This window comes from Plasmodium berghei (assembly GCF_900002375.2).
Source record: "Plasmodium berghei ANKA genome assembly, chromosome: 3".
NCBI classification, from domain to species: domain Eukaryota; phylum Apicomplexa; class Aconoidasida; order Haemosporida; family Plasmodiidae; genus Plasmodium; species Plasmodium berghei.
The window spans coordinates 297,996-317,104 of record NC_036161.2 but is presented as its reverse complement, the minus strand read 5'-3'; the positions used below and the strand labels follow the sequence as shown (position 1 = coordinate 317,104).

Genomic DNA, 19,109 nt, shown 5'->3' with positions numbered 1-19,109 from the left:
GGCCAAGCCCAGACTTATCTATGGATAAAATAAGATTGACAATAAATGTGTGAACCAGTTTAGTGCCGAACTAGGCTGGAGTTCAGGGTTCAGAACAATTCAACGTCACTATCCACATCTTCGTCATATAAATTTAAATCGATCTTATACCTAAGCATTCCACCAAAACCTCCAAACCCTTTTTGAAATTGAGCACCTTCTTGAGATTTATTTGTGACAAAATCAAGAGATGCACCATATTTTTTATAATTATTAATAATCCAATCTGTTAATAAAATTTTTTCTACAACTTCTAATTCAACATTATTTTCTTTATATAAAGATTCTTGTTTTTCATCATGTGGGAAAATATGCATTGTTTTAGTTTGATTAGTAACATTATTTTTTGTAGTTAATCGAATAATATCCAACCCTTCGTATACAATTAATAATTCAACAGCTCCTATTTCTAATGCTTTTAATGTGTCTTCAATTCCATATACAACTTTACCTGTATCTTGTGCAATTTCTTCAAAAAATTTTCCTATTAATTTTTTTTCTTGTATAAATTTAACATTTTGTAATGCTTCACCACTAAGTTCTATGGCCTGATTAAATCCATTATCGCCGCCATATGATATGTCTACAATTTTAATAACTTTAGCATATAATCGTTGATCAAATAAATCACTATGTAATAAATCATTTTTAAAATCAGCACTTCCTGCTAACACTATACCTAAGACATTAACTTTATCATTTGTTATAAATACAGATGTAGATACTTCAGCAACTTTTCTTAAATAGTTATGTCTTTTTTCTAATCTTAAACGTGCAAAACGTAACGCACTTTGACCTCCACGTCCATGTTTTTTTGGCAAATCAACTGTAAATCTTCTAATAACTTCCCTTGCATTTCCTTGTATTGTTCCAAATAATGCACCATTACCATCTACTATAATAAATCCAAACTTATCATCACTTTCTAATAATTCTTTTAATGCTTCAACATGGAATTTATTGTCACACAAATACAAACTAGTGTTAATTGGTCGAAAGGGTTCAAAATCTATTGACATTTTTTTTTCTTTTCCATCTTCAGTCACAACAGTTCCACAATATACGACTAGTCCCTTAGGTGGGGTTTTGTTATATAGCTTTAGCTCTAAAAATGAAATGAAAAATTGTCATTTTTTTTTCATTTTTTTTTTCATTTTTTTTCTCATTTTTTTTCATTTTTTTTTCCAATTTATTTCCAATTTTTTTGGGGCTTACTCTGCTGAGTTGAAGTAATCGCGGATAGCACACTGAGGCGATTAACTCTACTTTTAATGTTAGAAGCAGTTCCAAGTTCATCCGCTAACATTTTGTTAATTCTTGAAACTTCATCTTTGCTTCTTATAATTAAACTAATCATACTAGTTCCGTTTCTACAGGAAAAAAAGAAAGTAGGAAATATAGATAAGGAAAAAAATAGATATAAATATGGATTTATATTTCTACTTTTATTTTATATACCCTTTGGCATTTTCTAGTTTTTTTATTAGTCTTTTTATTTTCCATTGTTCAACATTTGCATCTCGGTCAACTTCCATTATGTTAAAATTAATTCTTAAAAAAAAAAAATTTTCAAATTCTTAAAATACACAAAAAATAGTTCCCTATTTTTACTATGAATTATGTATGCCTCGAAAAGATTTGATAATCATAGAAATAGAAAAGTATGGATAAAAATATTATATGGAATATCAAAATTTGTTTATTTTAAATTGCAGATAAACTATATTATTTAAATAAACGCTTAAAGGATTGTGTATGTATTATAAATTCTATAGTAGATAAATGAATAAATACTATAACACCATATAAGATACGACGCATATTATATAAAAACAATTCACATTTTTATAAAACATAATTTATCCTTTATGAAAAATTAATTGGTATCATAATTTAAACATATATACAAATATGAAGGCATCATACATGTATATATTCAGCATATAAAATACTAACTACACAAATTATATTTATATACAAGTATAGAGAAAACAGAAATATACTATTAATCTATGTTTGTGAATGAATAGTCATAACTTTGTAAAATTTACTTTATTATTAATATGTTTTATTATATTTAATATAAAAAAATTATGAATTGAAAGGGAAGAAAGTCAATATAAATATAAACATATTAACACAGGAAATATAATAATTAATTTAGTTTTTTTATATTTTTCAAAAAAATTAAAAATATAAGGAAAATGATATACTTCCTGTTAATTGATCTTTTACTTTTGTTATTTTTTTCATAACTTTTTTTTTTTTTTTTTTGTTAATTTTTTATTTTACAAGTAAAAGGGAAGCACTTGCATTAAGCATACAAATTATAATGCCTACAAAATTTTTAATTATAAAATATGCATAATATATTATAAAAAATATATATTTGCATATATGATTAAAATAAACTACACATATTGTTTGACTATAATTATATATATTTTTTTTTAACATTTTTTCTTTATTTTTGTTATTTTTTATTTTTATATTATTATCAAGTTTACCAAATATAAAAAAGTATGCTATACATATACTATTTCTTTAGGGGGTAACAACGTGTCCCGAATATGCAAAACAAATTTGAACAATCAAATTGATTTATTTATTTTTTTTAAATCTTATATTTTAGTATCTTTTTATAATTTCTTAAAATGTGTATGTCAAACAAGTTAGCATTAGTTTAAAAAAGTAAGCTTTAAAAAATAAACCTCGAAATAAACCCCGAAATAAATGCATAATATTACATTCTTATCATTTCCCATTGAGTTGCTATATAACATTACACGAATAGCACCATAAAGTTGTAAACATACAAACTTCCAAAACATATATTGCACATATTTATCCACATGTATAGAGTTATATGTTTTTGTGAATTATTTGAAAAAAACAAATGCAATTAATTTTATACAGAAATGATAAATAAATGTAGACATTTAAAATTATTTCTTCAAATTTCAAAGGCTTATAACAAAAGGGATAATGATACTATATTAAGTTTTAGAAAAATAATACCAAACAATTTTAATATTTGTTTTTTTCAAATATGTCGAAATAGATCCTTTTCTACATCTACAAATAATAGTACTTACGATATTTTTGATAAAATAAAAGATTCTAATAATAATACCATTCCAAATGATGAAATAGAAAATAAGTTTACAAAAAAAAGAAAGCCTTCAAAAAAAGTATTAAAATTAGTCGATGATATATTGAATTTAACATTAATTGAAGCAGCCGATTTATGTGATATGTGTCAAGAAAAGCTCGAAGGAAATAAACAATTTAATAATGGATATTTTATAAATCGAAACCCATTTCCACATCCTTTATCTTTTTTTGAAGCTTCAAATGTGCATCAAATAAATGGAGGAATTAATATTCCAACATCAAACATAACCAATGCATCTACTAATGTGGAAAATGCGATTCCCGATATAAAACAAACTAATGAAATTGGAAAAACAGAAGAAAAAAAAAATCAAACAAAAACAACTTTTAATATAAAACTAGAAAAATTTGATGTTAAAAATAAAATTAACACTATTAAAGAAATTCGAAAAATAACAAATGTTGGATTAAAGGAAGCTAAAGAAATGGTGGAAAGCGCCCCCTTTTACATACAAAAGAGTAAGTTTTGTCGTTTCGTTTTTATTTCGTTTTTGTTTCGTTTTTATTTCTAATTTTGTTTCTAATTTTGTTTATCATATTAGATGCCCCGGCAGAGCAAGCCGACGAAATTAAAAAAATTTTTGAAGATCTCGGAGCAACTATAATTTTAGAATAAACCTGATGAGTTAAATATTATGAAAAATATATTTTAAACACACTTTTAATTATATTAAGAAAATAAATGAAGTATATATACTATGATAGTACATAATATATCAAAGTCAACATTAACATATATATATTGTTAATCTTAAAATGTGTTTTTTGACTTTAAAGACAAATAATTTTTATGTGAATATATATATATCATATATAGATATGATATACATAATATATAAGTATTAAATTAAAAACATATAAAGAGCATAAAATATTTTAAATAATTAAAAATATATATATATCAATGGAATTAAATTTTTTTAAAAGTTTTAAATGTGTAAATTTTTTTGACAATTATAAAATCTTAATCTATATATAAACGATGCGCATGGTTATATTTCATTTATAAAAACAAAATGAAATGGAAAATTGAAGAAAATTTAATTCGATAAATGCATTTTAATATTATTTTTTCTGATAAATATCTCTGTATAATATATGAAAAAATATTATTTTGTGCATTATGTATATTTTTTATATCTGAATATATATACTGTTATTTTTCTTGAAAAATATTACTATTCAAAAAAATGCACATTATATACTAGTGTACATATGCATAATATACCTTCCTTAAATATTTATTTCATCCCACGTTTTTCATTTAAAATATAAACTAATTTTACAAATTTTTTGTTCATAATATATTAATGAGATTATACGCAAAAAAAAAGATAATACCCTGGATATTACTATATAGTAATAAGTATGATAATATATGAACATCCCCCATGTGTTAATATATTTCAAACAAACTAAAACAAAATAATATAGTATATTATATATTAAAATAAGGTTAATTTATAAGAAAAATAAACCCCAAAATAGGAAAATCCATATATTTTTTTTTTAATAAAAAATACTTTTATTATATCACTAAAATATATATAAAGATAATAAAATGGCAGTGTATTTATTTTATTTTCGTTGTTAATATATATAATCATTTTAATTTTCAAAAGTATTTGAATATTTCCCTTTAATCATTTTGAAATTATCATATTTAGATCTATCACCTTTTGTTTAGTAAAAGAATATATAACATTTATCTTCATTATGTGAATATGTATTTTTTATGTTACTATTAAAAATTGTTTACTCATTTTTTATTTCATCATGTTTGATCTTTCTCTTATTTTTGTCATAAATATGATCATTTAATTCATTATATTGTTTGTAACATTTAACAAAGGAAAATCGATTTTCAAAATAATTTCTTATATTGTCTTCATTAGTTATGTTAAAATTAAAACTATAAATATCTCCTAATATTTGCTGATGTTTATTTATTATTCTTAATACATATAAAAAATTATTAATTAAAACATTTATTTCAGAATGGCAATTTAAAGAGTTATTATTAACATTAATTTTATTTAATTTATTTTTAAAAACTGATAATATATTATTAACACCAATTTTCTCGTAATTATTTTTAAAATGTATTTCTTCATTTTTTAATTTGTTACAATATAAAGATATTTCTTGAGTTGTTTTTTCAATATCACTTTTTTCTACACTATTTGATATGTTTATTGTTTCATTTTTTATTTCTTCCTTATAATTTTTTTTTATATCCCTCATATTTTCTTCATAAGACAAAGAAATATGCACCATATTATTATCAACTTCTTTGTTTGATTTCTTATTTATTTTTTTTTCAACATCGTTGTTACCTTCATTTTTATTTTCTTCATTTTTACTTTCCTCATTATGGGGATCGACACGAAGTTTTCTTTTTCGTCCTTTTTTTTTAACTTCCTTAATATCGAAATTAGTATTTTCTGTTACTGTTTCATCAAGATTATTTGGATCGATATATTTTTTTTTTTTTTTTCTTCCCACATTCTCTGTTTTTGTATATATCATTTTTGCATTACCATAATCACTTGATTCCATTTTTACCTGAACATCATCATGTTTTATTGCCTGTTCATAATTTTCTTCAACTGTTTTCGAAGGTTTAAGATTATATAATTCAAGTCCTTGATCATCTATATTGTTCAAATTTGGATAATTATATGCATTGTTATGAATTATATTTTCATCAATATTAAATTGGTTATTATACATATTATGTTGGTTTGGTGAGGATTTTCTTAAATATGGTGTACTAATAATACTTTTTAAAAAATTAGTATATGACTTGTTCATATTTTCATTAACCTTTTGATCAATTATTTGTTTATTATTTCGTAAACTTTTTTCGATTATACTTTGATTAAGCATAGTATTATTAGGAAATTTAAACTGATTTCGTTGGTGTTGTAAATGGTAATAATATTCATTGTTATTGTTAACGTTATATGTATCATTTTCATATTCTGAATTGTTCATAAAATATTGATCATATATCATACCATTTTGATAGTTGTTTAATTGGTTAACATGGTTATTATTGTTTATTGGAACATTACTAATACCATAATTATTATTTACAAAATTGCTTGCCGGTTCATAAAAATTATTGCCTTGTGTAATAGAATTATATGACATGTTCATATTATATGGCTTCACCATTTCATTTTTAAATGTACTATTTACATTAACAGTTTTGGATTTTTTATTATGCATTTGATTATTTATATCATTATGTCCTTGGTCCATTCCCCTTACCATGTTCATATTACTTTTTGCAATTTCATATGTATAGTTATGACCTCTATTATATATATTATTATTATTACCTGAAAATTTTTATAATTAGAAAAATAATCAAATATATTAACATGGTCATAAATATATTATATGTAGAATATTCAGTGGTTTTATTTTATATTTTTTCATTAACTTTTTTTTGTTTTTTTTTTTGAGATATTAAATTACCTTCATTATCCAAGTTATCTTTATCAATCCGACCAGAGTGTGCATTAATAATTTGCCTATCACTTAAATTGTTGTTGTTATTATTTTGATTTCGAAACGTTTCGTTTCCTTTTTCATGGAAAATGAAATTATTATCATTTATACTGGGAGCTCGATTGATATTTACATTTTTTATATCAGAAGTTCTATTAATTGGGTAATTGGGAATATATTGGCTACCGATTTGTTTATTATCTGAATGTACTGACTGTAAATTATTAGGATATGTGTTGTTCATATTAAAATTATTTTTATTTGGCGCATTAAATGAAATATTATTGGTAATATCGTTTTTGCTATTTTTACCAAACTTCGTTATATTATTCATATTTTTGATTATATCAAAATTATATATATCGTTAACATTGCCGTTTCCAGTATTAAGATTTACATAATGATTTCGATTTGTTTGACATTCCATAGGATTATAAATATCAGTTATATTTTCACTATTAACATGAATATTGTTATGAATATAATTATAGTTTTGTGTATTTCTTAAATTATTCATATTATTTAATTTATTTATATGATTAAAACGGTTGACATCTAATATACTGTTAATATTATGTGTTTTTTTTACATTTCCAAGATATCTCATATTCTGTATATCCCCAACATCATTGACATTATTCATTTTGTAAATATTACCCATCATTTGTTTATTATCTTTTTGAATCATATTACTATTTTGTCTATTTGGTAATGAATTTGTATTGTTCAGATTTTTATGAAAATATTCATTTTGAAGATTTTTAGATGTCATATAATTATAAGTTCCATACATTTGTCCATTATTATTAGAACCAGAATTGGATACGATGTTGTTATTATTATTATATTTCATTTTGTCATTTATTTCATAATTGTAGTTTTTTATATGTGGGTTACAAAAAAAATTATTTTGATCACGAGGCTTCATATTATTTGAAATAATATTATCCGCATAGATCCTTACGTTATTGCTACTAACTTGAAACAATTCATGATTAAATGAATTTATGTTACCATAACTTGTATTGTTAAAATTTCTTAAATTGTTAGTACCATTATTATTTTGGTTATTGCCTTTGTTTTGGTAATTATTTGGTGGATCACAATTCATATTATTATTTTTGTGATTCATAATATTCACTATTATATTTTTAACTATTTAAATATATTTTATATTTTATACATGTATCATTAAATATTCATAAAAACTTTTATGTACATTCATTATTGTTATATATTCATATTCAATTATAGATGTTTGTTGGCATTTTTGCATTTCAGTATATACGCATATGATATATGCTATTGAATTGTTCAGAAAAATAATATATAGCGGGAATATACTAATGGGTAATCGGTAAATAAACAAAAAAGGGAACAAATGTTATATATATGTTGAAAGTGTCTGAATTTTTTAGTTCATTTTCTTATTTAGACTATTATATATTAACGATTTAAAAAATATCCCCCCAAAAAAAAAGTAAAATAGAATTAAGGAAAGATGATGTGTTATAATGATAATGAATTCCAATAAAGTAAAAAATGAAATATGGATAAATATATTAAACTAGGAAATAGAAAATATAAAGAAAGATATATATAGAAGCAAACTATGTAATAATGTATAAAAAAAATATACAATACTAAATATTGTATGGAAAGAATAAAGATAAAAATCTGAAAATAAAAATTATTTAAATTTGAAAAGTATTAATACAAAAAAATATAAAACATGTGTATGTTTTGTGTATATGATATTCAATTCAATCAAATTTAAAAGGGTATAAAAAAATATTAAAATTACTGTAAAAATATAAAAATGTATATGAAACTTAATAACTGGATCTCATATTTTTATTTAAACATATTTTGGATATTTTATTATATTTGGTGCAAAAAATAAAATTTATTAGTATTTTTTATTAATACCTTTTAGTATATTGTTAGTATTTGTTAGTAGATTGTTAGCAATTTTTTGAATTCTTAAATTTTTTTATATGTTATTTCTTTTAGAAAGTATAAAAATATCATAATAAAAATAAAGCCAAATTATTTTCTTTAATACTTTTTCACACAAAGAAAACTGGAATAATAATAAAATAAAAAATAGTGAAAATATTATCATGTATGTAAAATATATATTGTTTTTCATCTTTATTTTGTATAACTTTATGTAAATAAACCTAATATATTATTTATATATACCAATTTTATGAAGAAAAAATATACTATATTATTATAAACTAATCATTACTAAAATGTAAATGTACATAAATTGTATATTTTTCAATAAATAAATGAACGAAATAATAATTTAATAACAAATAAATTGTGATTTTGAATTAAAAAAATTATTTGAATATAATTTGCATTTCATAAAAGACAGTATGGATTATATTCATCATTATTGGTGATTTTTTAAAATTTATTTTATCGTATACTATATATAGTTGTTTGCTCTCCATTAGTTTACCATTTCAACTATATTTAAAAAATAAATTAAGGTGAAGTTAATAAAATAAAAAATATATGCAATTAAGTATGTAACAATAAATAATTTTAAAATTCTGATATCATTGTAATACATGTTAAATGATATGTACAGTACATATAAGTAAGAGTCTAGTCATATTTTATAAAATATATGGAGTTAAAAATGGAATTAAGTAAAAGAAAAATATATTTGGATTCTTTTACAGTTTATTCATTTATATTGTTAAAACAAAAAATAAAAACACGAAAAAAATAATACTCCTAGCATTTACTACAATTTTTAATAATAACAATATATATAATGTAGTAAGGATGAAAATATATTAATTATATGGGCATATGTTACCTGACTTGTTCATATTTTTTCTTAATTATTTTTTTTTTTTGAATATTCGCTAGAATATCCATATGTAAATGAGCCTAATGTAGTTAATATTATTCCAATCATTGTGTTTGTATTAAATTCTTCTGAATTATAAAATTTACTTAAAAATGTTTGAAGTGTTGACTTAACATTTCCAATCATATTATAAGCAACATTGTCTGTGTAATAAATACACATAAACGATGAAAATGTTACGAAAATGGACGATAAACCTGAGAAAGTTGTAAATTTGTATTAACAAAAAAAATATATATATTAACAAACTGCGCATTTCTGTGTGCAAAATGTTTGGGATTGATGTTTTCCATATCTTCCCTTTCTATTTCTTTTCATATGTATAATGTGTGTGAATTATTTTTTGCTCTATTTTCGTCATAAACTTACAAGACAGAATTAATAAAGTAAATCCATGATATGTTAAATTAAGAATTTGGAATATCCTTCCAGTTATTAATAAATATATAAACATAATAATGGATGAATATATCAAATTATAATGTAACATTTTCATTTTGTTTTTATATACAATTAATTTTTGCTTTAATAAGTTTAAGTGTATTGCTTGTCCTATGGAAACGATTATACCTAAAGGCGTTTAAAAAAGTTTGCAAAAAAAATGATATATATATATAATGCACTAAAATAGCTAAACAATTTTAATCGGAACGGTGCTATATATTTATTCCGCTAGTTTGACATGGATATCAAAGGATCGTGTGTATACAAATGATTAGTTAAATGAATAGACAAATGTGCATGTGAATTTATTTATTTTTTTTCAAACCATATATTACGGCCTTATGGTTGGTGTTAATTGCATCCGCAGAGAAAATGAAAAATCCAATGGAGACCAAAATGCATGAACAGATCATAAGAAAATTGAATTTAATATGTTTAAAAAAAAAATAAGAAAATATGAAATTAAAAGGCAATGTCATAGATCTAGCTAGCTGATAAAATGATATGATAGTATATTTTAAACATAAATTTCCAAAAATCAATGTAAAATTAAATGATATTATTAAAGGCCATAAATGTTTTATCCCTTCATATAAAGAAAAAAATTCATTTTTAACGTCATCTTCTTTTTGAATTTTGGATAAATAACTTTTAAAAATAAATAAAAAAGCTAAACATGATAAATGTTGTAAAAAAATTAAGAAAATAGTGTCCAGGATATTGGTTATTAACATATATTTATTAACAAAAACAGATGTTATTGATGAAGCTAAATAAGTGGTAATTGAAAATAATACTGGAAGTTTTTTATTCTTCATTTTGAAAAATATTTTAACAAAATAAACTTAATTTGTATCGTTTGAAATACAAGCTCATTGTTTTGTTCCTATATGGATATATGTTTTATGATATTCTTATATAATTGCTTTGTTTTATATCATTTATTCAAATTTATTGTCTATTTTATCAACTTAAAATGAATAATCAAAATATATAGCTATTTGTGGCATTTCAGTTATGTTTGCACTATGTTTTTTTATGGACAAAAAAAAAGTATATTCCATAAAAAACGAAACACAATAACAATCAATATTTTTCAGTATGTAATATATTTTTATGGATATAAATAAATTATAAATATAGTTCGAACAGGCATATTTACTTTAGTATGTATTTTCCTTAGTTTTTATCATCAAACTTTTCAATCGTAAATATGTGTATAAAGTTTTATAGTAATATTTTTAACAAACAAATTATAATATTGGTTTAGTAATAAAACAATGAAATGTGGATATAAACTTAAATACAGTTATAAAACAATTTTGGAATAACAATTGCTTTACCAATAAAAATGAATATATAAATAATTTTACTTTGTAAAAGTTAGTATATATTAAAATATACCTAATAATAATTTGGTGTTTTTTTTTTTTTTTTTTTTTTTAAATCCGTATGATTTCCTTGGATATATATAAATGTTATAAAAAAATATATACTCCTATTTGATATTTCGTTGCAATTTTAAAATATTTAAAAAAAAAAAATATGTATGTGTGGGATTTAAATATAGGATACACCAATTCAGCAAATTGTGTTAAAATTTTTTTTTAGCATTATAACATTCTTAAAAAATACCCTAGTTATATTTTTAATGAAAAAATAGTAATTTTTTTTCCTTTTATTTTTTCCGATTTTTAAAAATATGATAAAGGAAAATAATGGTAAATTTGATAAAATAGTCTTTTCTATATAGTGTTATTTGTTTGTTTTGTCCATATATATTCAAATTTTATACATATTTTTAACTTTTTATATTTAAGAAATTTATTTTAAAATTTGTATATACACAACTGATTTAACCTTTTGGCATTATTTTGATTTTATATATTTTTGTTTATTTTGCAGCTAAAATTTTTATTCAGAAAAAATACGATAAAAAAATTTTCTACAACAAAAAACGGGTTTAATATAAATAATTTGTAAGGAAAATATATGAGAATAATATTTAGCTCCTTATAATGTGTGGTTATTATATTTAAAACTATATAAATATTTCATTTTATTTTTAACAATTTTGTTAGCGTTTTGTACAATGGAAACGATTATATGGTTATCGAAAAAGAATATGGAATGTCTACATTTGGGCGAAATGAGAAAAAAAAAAGTGTAATAAAAAATTTACATTTATTAAATAATGAAAATACAAACAATTTTGAAATTGTATATAAATTACACAGTAGTATTGGAGGTTGCTTGTTAATTTGTAAAAATAAATTTATTAAAAAGCATTTTTATAAAAATATATTTATAACTTTAGTTTATGGAAAAATAAAAGAAAAATGTAACACACATAATGAAATAAAAATGTATTTAAAATATATTCCAAATTCAAATATTATGATACCAGATTGTGAAAATAGTAAAAATTTTCAAATGTTAACTTATGAAGTAATTAGTAACACAATTATGTTAAACAAACAAAATTTTAGTTTGTTAAAAATATATATAAATGCAAATAATTCAAAATATATAAAACCTTTATTATTTTACTCATTGAATACATGCATAGTTGGTGATAATGAATATATAAATGTCCAAAAAAAATTAAAATTCAACTCTAATTTTTTTTATGATTTTGCTGAAAAAAAAAACAAAAATTATAACCTTGAATATGAAAATAAAATGTTATTAAAAAATTTACATAAATATAATAAAGAATTAAAACTCCATCTTTGTTGTTTTAATGTTACATTTGAATCACATTGTAATAAATTAATTTCAATATTTTGTCAACTTCCTAAACATATAAAAGACACATTAGATTTATTTGGAGCATCGAGTTTGATTAAATTTTTTGATACCCAAATAAAAAATAAAAAAAATTTTATTAATGTTATAAATGAGGCAGTGGAAAATTCAACTATTATAGAAAAAGAAGAAATTGTAAAAAATAAAATTCTACAAATTAATAAAAATATTAATATAGAAGAAAATAATAAATTTTATGATTCTATGAAAGATCAAAATAGATTAAATGAAGAATTCTTAAAAGAAATATATGAAAAAAATGATATTAATAAAAGAGGAGGTCGAAAAAAACCGAGAAGGGGAATATTAGCAAAAAAAACTAGTAAACTAACTATTTATGATGCCCCTATTCATTTCACTGATATTTAATGATTTAAAAAAAATGTAATATAATACATAATGAATGACTTTGTATTTATTTGTAACATAAACTGTTTTTCTATTTTTTTTAATTTGTATTTTTAAGTTTTTAACTATTTTTAAGTTTTTAAAAAAAACGCATTTATTTTATTTCATGGGCAAATAGTCACATGTTATCCTCATAAAGTGAAAAATGAAAAATGTAATAATATATATAACGAAATAAATGATAATGAGTATATAAATTTATAATTTATCTATAGTTAAATAAATTACATCTAAAACTCAGCATGCCCATGATATCTTGGGAAAGGAATCGTATCTTTAATGTTATCAACACCCGTAACTAACATAATTAACCTTTCAAATCCTAAACCAAATCCAGAATGAGGATGTGTTCCATATTTTCTTAATTGTCTATACCACCAATAACTTTCAATATTTAATTTTTTTTCAATTATCATTTTATCTAATAATTCTAAATTATCTTCCCTTTGTGATCCACCAATAACTTCTCCAATTTTTGGAACAAGTACATCCATAGCTGCAACTGTTTTATTATCGTCATTTAATTTCATATAAAAAGCTTTTAAGTCTTTAGGATAATTATATACAATAACTGGTTTTTTGAAAATTTGTTCAGAAATAAATCGTTCATGTTCTGATTGTAAATCCATACCCCATTTAACTGGTATATCAAAATTGTTAGAATATTTTGTTAATAATTCTATAGCATTTGTATAAGTAATTTTTGCAAAATCGTCATTTAAAATATTTTTCAATCTTTCTATTAATCCTTTTTCAACATTTTCTTCAAAATAATATATATCATGAAAATTATTATTTAATACATAACGAATACAATATTTAATATAAGCTTCAGCTAATTCCATATTATCATATATATCAGCAAATGCCATTTCTGGTTCAATCATCCAAAATTCAGCTAAATGTCTAGATGTATGTGAATTTTCTGCTCTAAATGTTGGTCCAAAAGTATATACATCACCCATAGAAGAACATAAATTTTCAAGGGATAATTGCCCACTTACTGTTAAGAATGCTTGTTTACTAAAAAAATCTTTTTTAAAATCAACTATATATTGATTTGTATTATTTGTTTCTAATTCATTTGTATTTTTATCTTCTCTTTTTCCTGTTTCATTATTGTTTATTTTTTTTTTTGTTTTAGGAATTGAACTAATATCACCATGTTCATTAAAAAGGGTTGTTACTGTAAACATTTCCCCACCTCCTTCACAATCAGAAGCAGTTATCAAAGGTGTGTGAATACATATAAATCCTCTACTTTGAAAAAATAGATGTGTAGATAGCATTAAAGCATTTCGTATTCGCATTACAGAACTTATAAAATAACTACGAGGTCGCAGATGTGCTACTTCTCTTAAAAATTCTTTTCCATGATTTTTTTTTGAAAGTGGATATTTTTGGGGATCTAAATTTTCTCCATATATTTCAAAACTATGTATAGAATTATCTGTTAATGTTAATTCAACATTTTCATTTAATAATCCTTTTTTTTCTGTATTTTGCACCGGAGATAAAATTAAAGTACCAGTAAACCTAAAACAACATCCAATTCCACATTTTAATAATTTATCATAGTTATCTATATTTTGATTCACAACTATTTGTAAATTTAAATGACATGATCCATCATTTAAGTTTACAAAACAGAATCTTCCACCTCCTTGCTTCCTAACAGCTTTACTCCATCCACATACAACTACTAATTGATCAATATATTTATTTTTTTCAATTTTATCTTTATTATTATATTCGACTTCACTTATTGGCACATTTAAAAGATTACATATTTTTATTCTTCCTCTACATGATGCTTCATTTATTTTTATTAAATTTGAACTTGGGTTATCTAATTTTATAGATTCGGGTTTTAATTTTTTTGATTTTATTTCTTCTTCATTTTTTTTCTGAAATTCCTTGGCAATTTTCAGGGTTTCTTCATCAACTTCGATAGCCATTTTTTTTTGTCAAAATGTTTTTAATTTTAAGAGGTAAATAAAAAAAATATATTTTGAAATAAAATAAAATAAAATAAAATAAATATAATTTTATAAGGATACGTTAAAATATGTTTTGATTGGTTAAATCAGAGAAACATCAAGAATATAAATTTTTTCAAATTAAATATTTACTTGTATATATAACTTTACATAAAATAAGTACTAAACATATAATTTTTTTTTTAACCTATTATTTATATATATTACTATTTAGGGATGAATTTTGTTTTTCAAAACACAAACAAATTGTGTAAACATATTAGCTGGAGCGTGCTTGTATAACATTATACATTATTTTATGCTATATTATTAATTACATTATTTATATGCTATATTATTAATTATATGCACTGTTCATAATATATTAAATTGTTATTATATATACTATTGTAGAAAAAAAAATTCAAACTATATATTTTTTTCAACTTATTTAATAATATATATTTTTCAAGGCAAAAATTACAGTAACCACTTTAATAAAAAAAAAGAGCGTGAATGTACACAGCAATATATAAACATATATGTATGGATATTATTGTTGATAATTTGGTTTACTTTGTTTTGTAGAAATATAAAGTTAGTGAAGTTCATTCCCACTATTTTTTATTATAAATATATATAAAAAGATGGAAATTATATATATATAAACATATAATGGATGAAAAAATAGTTACACTATATATACTAAAATAACATAAAAAAAAATGTAAAATATGTTTACCTTATATTTTTGTAAGTTATTTTTTCTTCCTATATAGCTATTACTTATTATTATACAACTTGAAAAATCTATAAGTTTGTTAAAACTATTATTTTAAATCATTAATTTTTGAAAAGTAATAATATATTGGTATTGTTCCTACTATACAATGTTATATTTTATAAAGTGGTAGATTTTACAAAATGTAGTTATGAAATTGAATAAAATATATATGCATAAACATAGTAATGTATTCTAAGTTCAAATTAATTTTATTATTTTAAAATTTAAAAAAACAAAAGGGAAGCACAAGTGTTTACCCCCTATACTTTTATGAGGTAATATAAATTTTTGTTGACAAATTAAGAATATGAAACATGAGGAAAACATTATTGTTCTCCAAAAAATGTGAAAAAAGTTTAAAATTTGTAAACATACATGTCTGTCCTTTCTGAAAGGAGTGAAAACGCTTAGCTCAAAAGGAAAGATAATTTTTTGTTTTCACAACATATGTTAGCTTTGTATAGAATGTCAAAATATTCAGACCAAAAAAAAAAAGATTTCCTTTTCCTTTTATCCTTATGTAAACAGCTAGTTAATACATATAGTAATTTGTTATTTATATTATTATTTATGATAAGCTGTTTATTTAAATACCCAACTTGAGCTATGATGTCTAGTGGGTGTTTTAAATCATTAAAAGGTATTGTTCGATGTAAAAGTTCCCATAATATAACTCCAAAAGAATATATATCTGCTTTTTTTGTATACCCTTCACCTCTTAATATTTCTGGGGCAGTCCATTGATATGTTCCTACAATTCCTAAGTATTTGGGTTTATTATCAAAATTTTGAATTGACAAACCAAAATCACATATTTTAATTTCTCCTGATTCTGATAATAAAATATTTGGCGACTTTAAATCACAATGTAATATTCCTTTGTTGTGAAGAAATGACATAAATGATGTTATATCTTTACACATTTTAATTATATCCAAAATTTTTATTTTTGTTTTTTTTTTATGTAATATATCAAATATACTACCATATGGAATATATTCGAGTGCTATTGCTTGTGGATCTCTAATTCCACCTAAAAACAGAGAAACATTAGGATGCCTTAAAATTGATAAAATTTTTAATTCTGAAAAAAAATCATAACTATATTTTTTATCTATACATATTTTTAATGCGATATTGTTAATTGAATGATTTATATTAAAGTTTCTATAATTTGACATTTTATAATTTCTACATTTTTTGATGTTATTTATATACAGACATTTATACACATTATTGTAACCACCTCTCCCTATTAATTTTAATAGCCATATTTTATTTTTATTTAAAAATAATTTTTTGTCAATTTTGTTATTTGACATTTTAATTTTTTTTTTATGTTTATATTTTTCTCTTAATTTTAATAAACATTGAACAGCTAATATAATACATCTTTTAATCATTTTATCAGAAATACCCATATTTTCTAATAATTTATTTTCTATATATTTTAAACAATATCCATCTATTTCATTTATTATAAATATTTCAATTATTTTTCTAGAAATTCCAACAAAAAATAAAAAAAAATTTAATTCAAAAACATTCCAATATATACTATTTTGGGCATAAGATAATGATAAAAAATTATGTTTTTTTTTTTTTCTAAAATATGAGGGAAGCATTTTATTTATTTCGTTGTATAGGTATGTGTCCTTTTTTTCTTTTTCATTTTGTTTGATATTTTTATCTTCATTAAGCATTGTATTGTTATAATTACCATCAATATTTGTGCACATAGAATCAGATATAGTTTGTTTATTTGATGGTTCGTCATTTGTTTTGATAGAATTATTTATTTCGTTTTCATTTATTATATCAATGTTTTTGTAATAATTTGAAAAGCAATTCATAGATTTTATTTGATTTTCTTTCAAATTAATATAATCAATTTCCTTTTCTTCATTCCAATCACACTTCTCTTTTCCTGATTCATATTTTAAAAATAGTTCATGTAAATCACATTTTTTAATTTTATCCATTACATGTTCATAAAATTTTATATAATTAAAAATGGTATATTTATATTTATTTTTTATGAAAAAAAATGTATCTTTTTCGTCTATCATCTTGTTTTTAATTCCTTTATTTTCAATGTTAAGACTTGAAGTATCTTTATCAAAAAAGTTGATAGTTTCACTTTTTTTTTGATATTTTGAATGATAGTTATTAATTAAGGAAAATAAAATATCTTTATATACAATAACATTGTTTAAAAATATACAACTATACATAACATAATTATTATAATTTATTAAAACACCATTTCCATGTTTTTTGCCATTTTTAAAATTTCCTATATATATATATCTATTTGAATTTAAGCAGATATTACCTTTTTCAAATTCTTTTTCACTATTTTCTTCTATCTCATTTCCGTCCAATTTTTCTTCCCTTTTTATTTTTTTATTTTTGTAGTTATGTTTGTATAAACAACATAATAATTCTGATCCAAATATATTCCTTTCATCATTTTCAAACAACCCTTCATATTTATTTCCGTTATTATTTATCGTTATACCCCACCCATGTTTTTTTTTATCTTCTATATCTCCTATATATACGCCTTTATTTGTTCTTATATAACTTTCCCCATATTTTTCTTTTTTCCATATCATTTTTGTTAAATTATATAATTCATTTGTGCTTGTTCAAACAGTTTTGAACCATTGCTTCTATCAATTACCATGCTTACGCATATGTATGTATATATATGCCGCTTTATTCTCGTTTAAATTATACAAATAAAATGGGGACAATTATGCATTTATATACATTCCTTACTTTTTATAGTTCTAAAAGGGAACTTAATTTTATGTCGATTTTCTTTCTTCAAAAATAAACTTTTTTTAAGAGTTTTGTGGACCATGAAAATTATTTATCTTTGCTTTAAACATAAATTATTTGCGCATTTATCAATTGTTTTAATTATTGTATCATTTATTTATTTACATATTTCATATAGTCGTTAAATTTCATAATCACATAAAAATGCTGAAAAAAATATAAATAAAAATAAATATTATAAGCATGCAATTCATCAAAAAAAAAATAAAAAAAG

At 21.5% G+C, this 19,109-nt stretch overlaps 7 protein-coding genes across 7 annotated transcripts; 2 read left to right on the top strand and 5 right to left on the bottom strand.

Annotated features, from left to right (window-relative positions):
• Positions 1 to 89: 89 nt before the first annotated feature.
• On the bottom strand, positions 90 to 1,574 carry PBANKA_0309100 (peptide chain release factor subunit 1, putative; the record flags this gene model as incomplete). Its single annotated transcript, XM_034566807.1, has 3 exons — positions 90 to 1,144; positions 1,255 to 1,409; positions 1,498 to 1,574. 3 exons carry the CDS (start codon positions 1,572 to 1,574, stop codon positions 90 to 92), a joined length of 1,287 nt encoding a protein of 428 aa, XP_034419975.1.
• A 1,383-nt stretch (positions 1,575 to 2,957) lies between these two features.
• On the top strand, positions 2,958 to 3,829 carry PBANKA_0309000 (ribosomal protein L12, mitochondrial, putative; the record flags this gene model as incomplete). The annotated part of the gene is made up of 2 exons (XM_034566796.1): positions 2,958 to 3,672; positions 3,756 to 3,829. 2 exons carry the CDS (start codon positions 2,958 to 2,960, stop codon positions 3,827 to 3,829), a joined length of 789 nt encoding a protein of 262 aa, XP_034419974.1.
• A 1,139-nt stretch (positions 3,830 to 4,968) lies between these two features.
• Positions 4,969 to 7,864, bottom strand: PBANKA_0308900 (conserved Plasmodium protein, unknown function; the record flags this gene model as incomplete). The annotated part of the gene is made up of 2 exons (XM_034566785.1): positions 4,969 to 6,560; positions 6,700 to 7,864. 2 exons carry the CDS (start codon positions 7,862 to 7,864, stop codon positions 4,969 to 4,971), a joined length of 2,757 nt encoding a protein of 918 aa, XP_034419973.1.
• A 1,728-nt stretch (positions 7,865 to 9,592) lies between these two features.
• Positions 9,593 to 10,887, bottom strand: PBANKA_0308800 (GDP-fructose:GMP antiporter, putative; the record flags this gene model as incomplete). The annotated part of the gene is made up of 3 exons (XM_034566774.1): positions 9,593 to 9,822; positions 9,995 to 10,195; positions 10,395 to 10,887. The coding sequence occupies 3 exons, from the start codon at positions 10,885 to 10,887 to the stop codon at positions 9,593 to 9,595; spliced, it is 924 nt and encodes a 307-aa protein (XP_034419972.1).
• Positions 10,888 to 11,787: 900 nt separating this feature from the next.
• On the top strand, positions 11,788 to 13,246 carry PBANKA_0308700 (pseudouridine synthase, putative; the record flags this gene model as incomplete). Its single annotated transcript, XM_034566763.1, has 3 exons — positions 11,788 to 11,790; positions 11,975 to 12,048; positions 12,151 to 13,246. The coding sequence occupies 3 exons, from the start codon at positions 11,788 to 11,790 to the stop codon at positions 13,244 to 13,246; spliced, it is 1,173 nt and encodes a 390-aa protein (XP_034419971.1).
• A 269-nt stretch (positions 13,247 to 13,515) lies between these two features.
• On the bottom strand, positions 13,516 to 15,243 carry PBANKA_0308600 (asparagine--tRNA ligase, putative; the record flags this gene model as incomplete). Its single annotated transcript, XM_034566752.1, has 1 exon — positions 13,516 to 15,243. One exon carries the CDS (start codon positions 15,241 to 15,243, stop codon positions 13,516 to 13,518), a length of 1,728 nt encoding a protein of 575 aa, XP_034419970.1.
• Positions 15,244 to 16,455: 1,212 nt separating this feature from the next.
• Positions 16,456 to 18,666, bottom strand: PBANKA_0308500 (tyrosine kinase-like protein, putative; the record flags this gene model as incomplete). The annotated part of the gene is made up of 1 exon (XM_034566741.1): positions 16,456 to 18,666. The coding sequence occupies one exon, from the start codon at positions 18,664 to 18,666 to the stop codon at positions 16,456 to 16,458; it is 2,211 nt and encodes a 736-aa protein (XP_034419969.1).
• Positions 18,667 to 19,109: the final 443 nt, after the last annotated feature.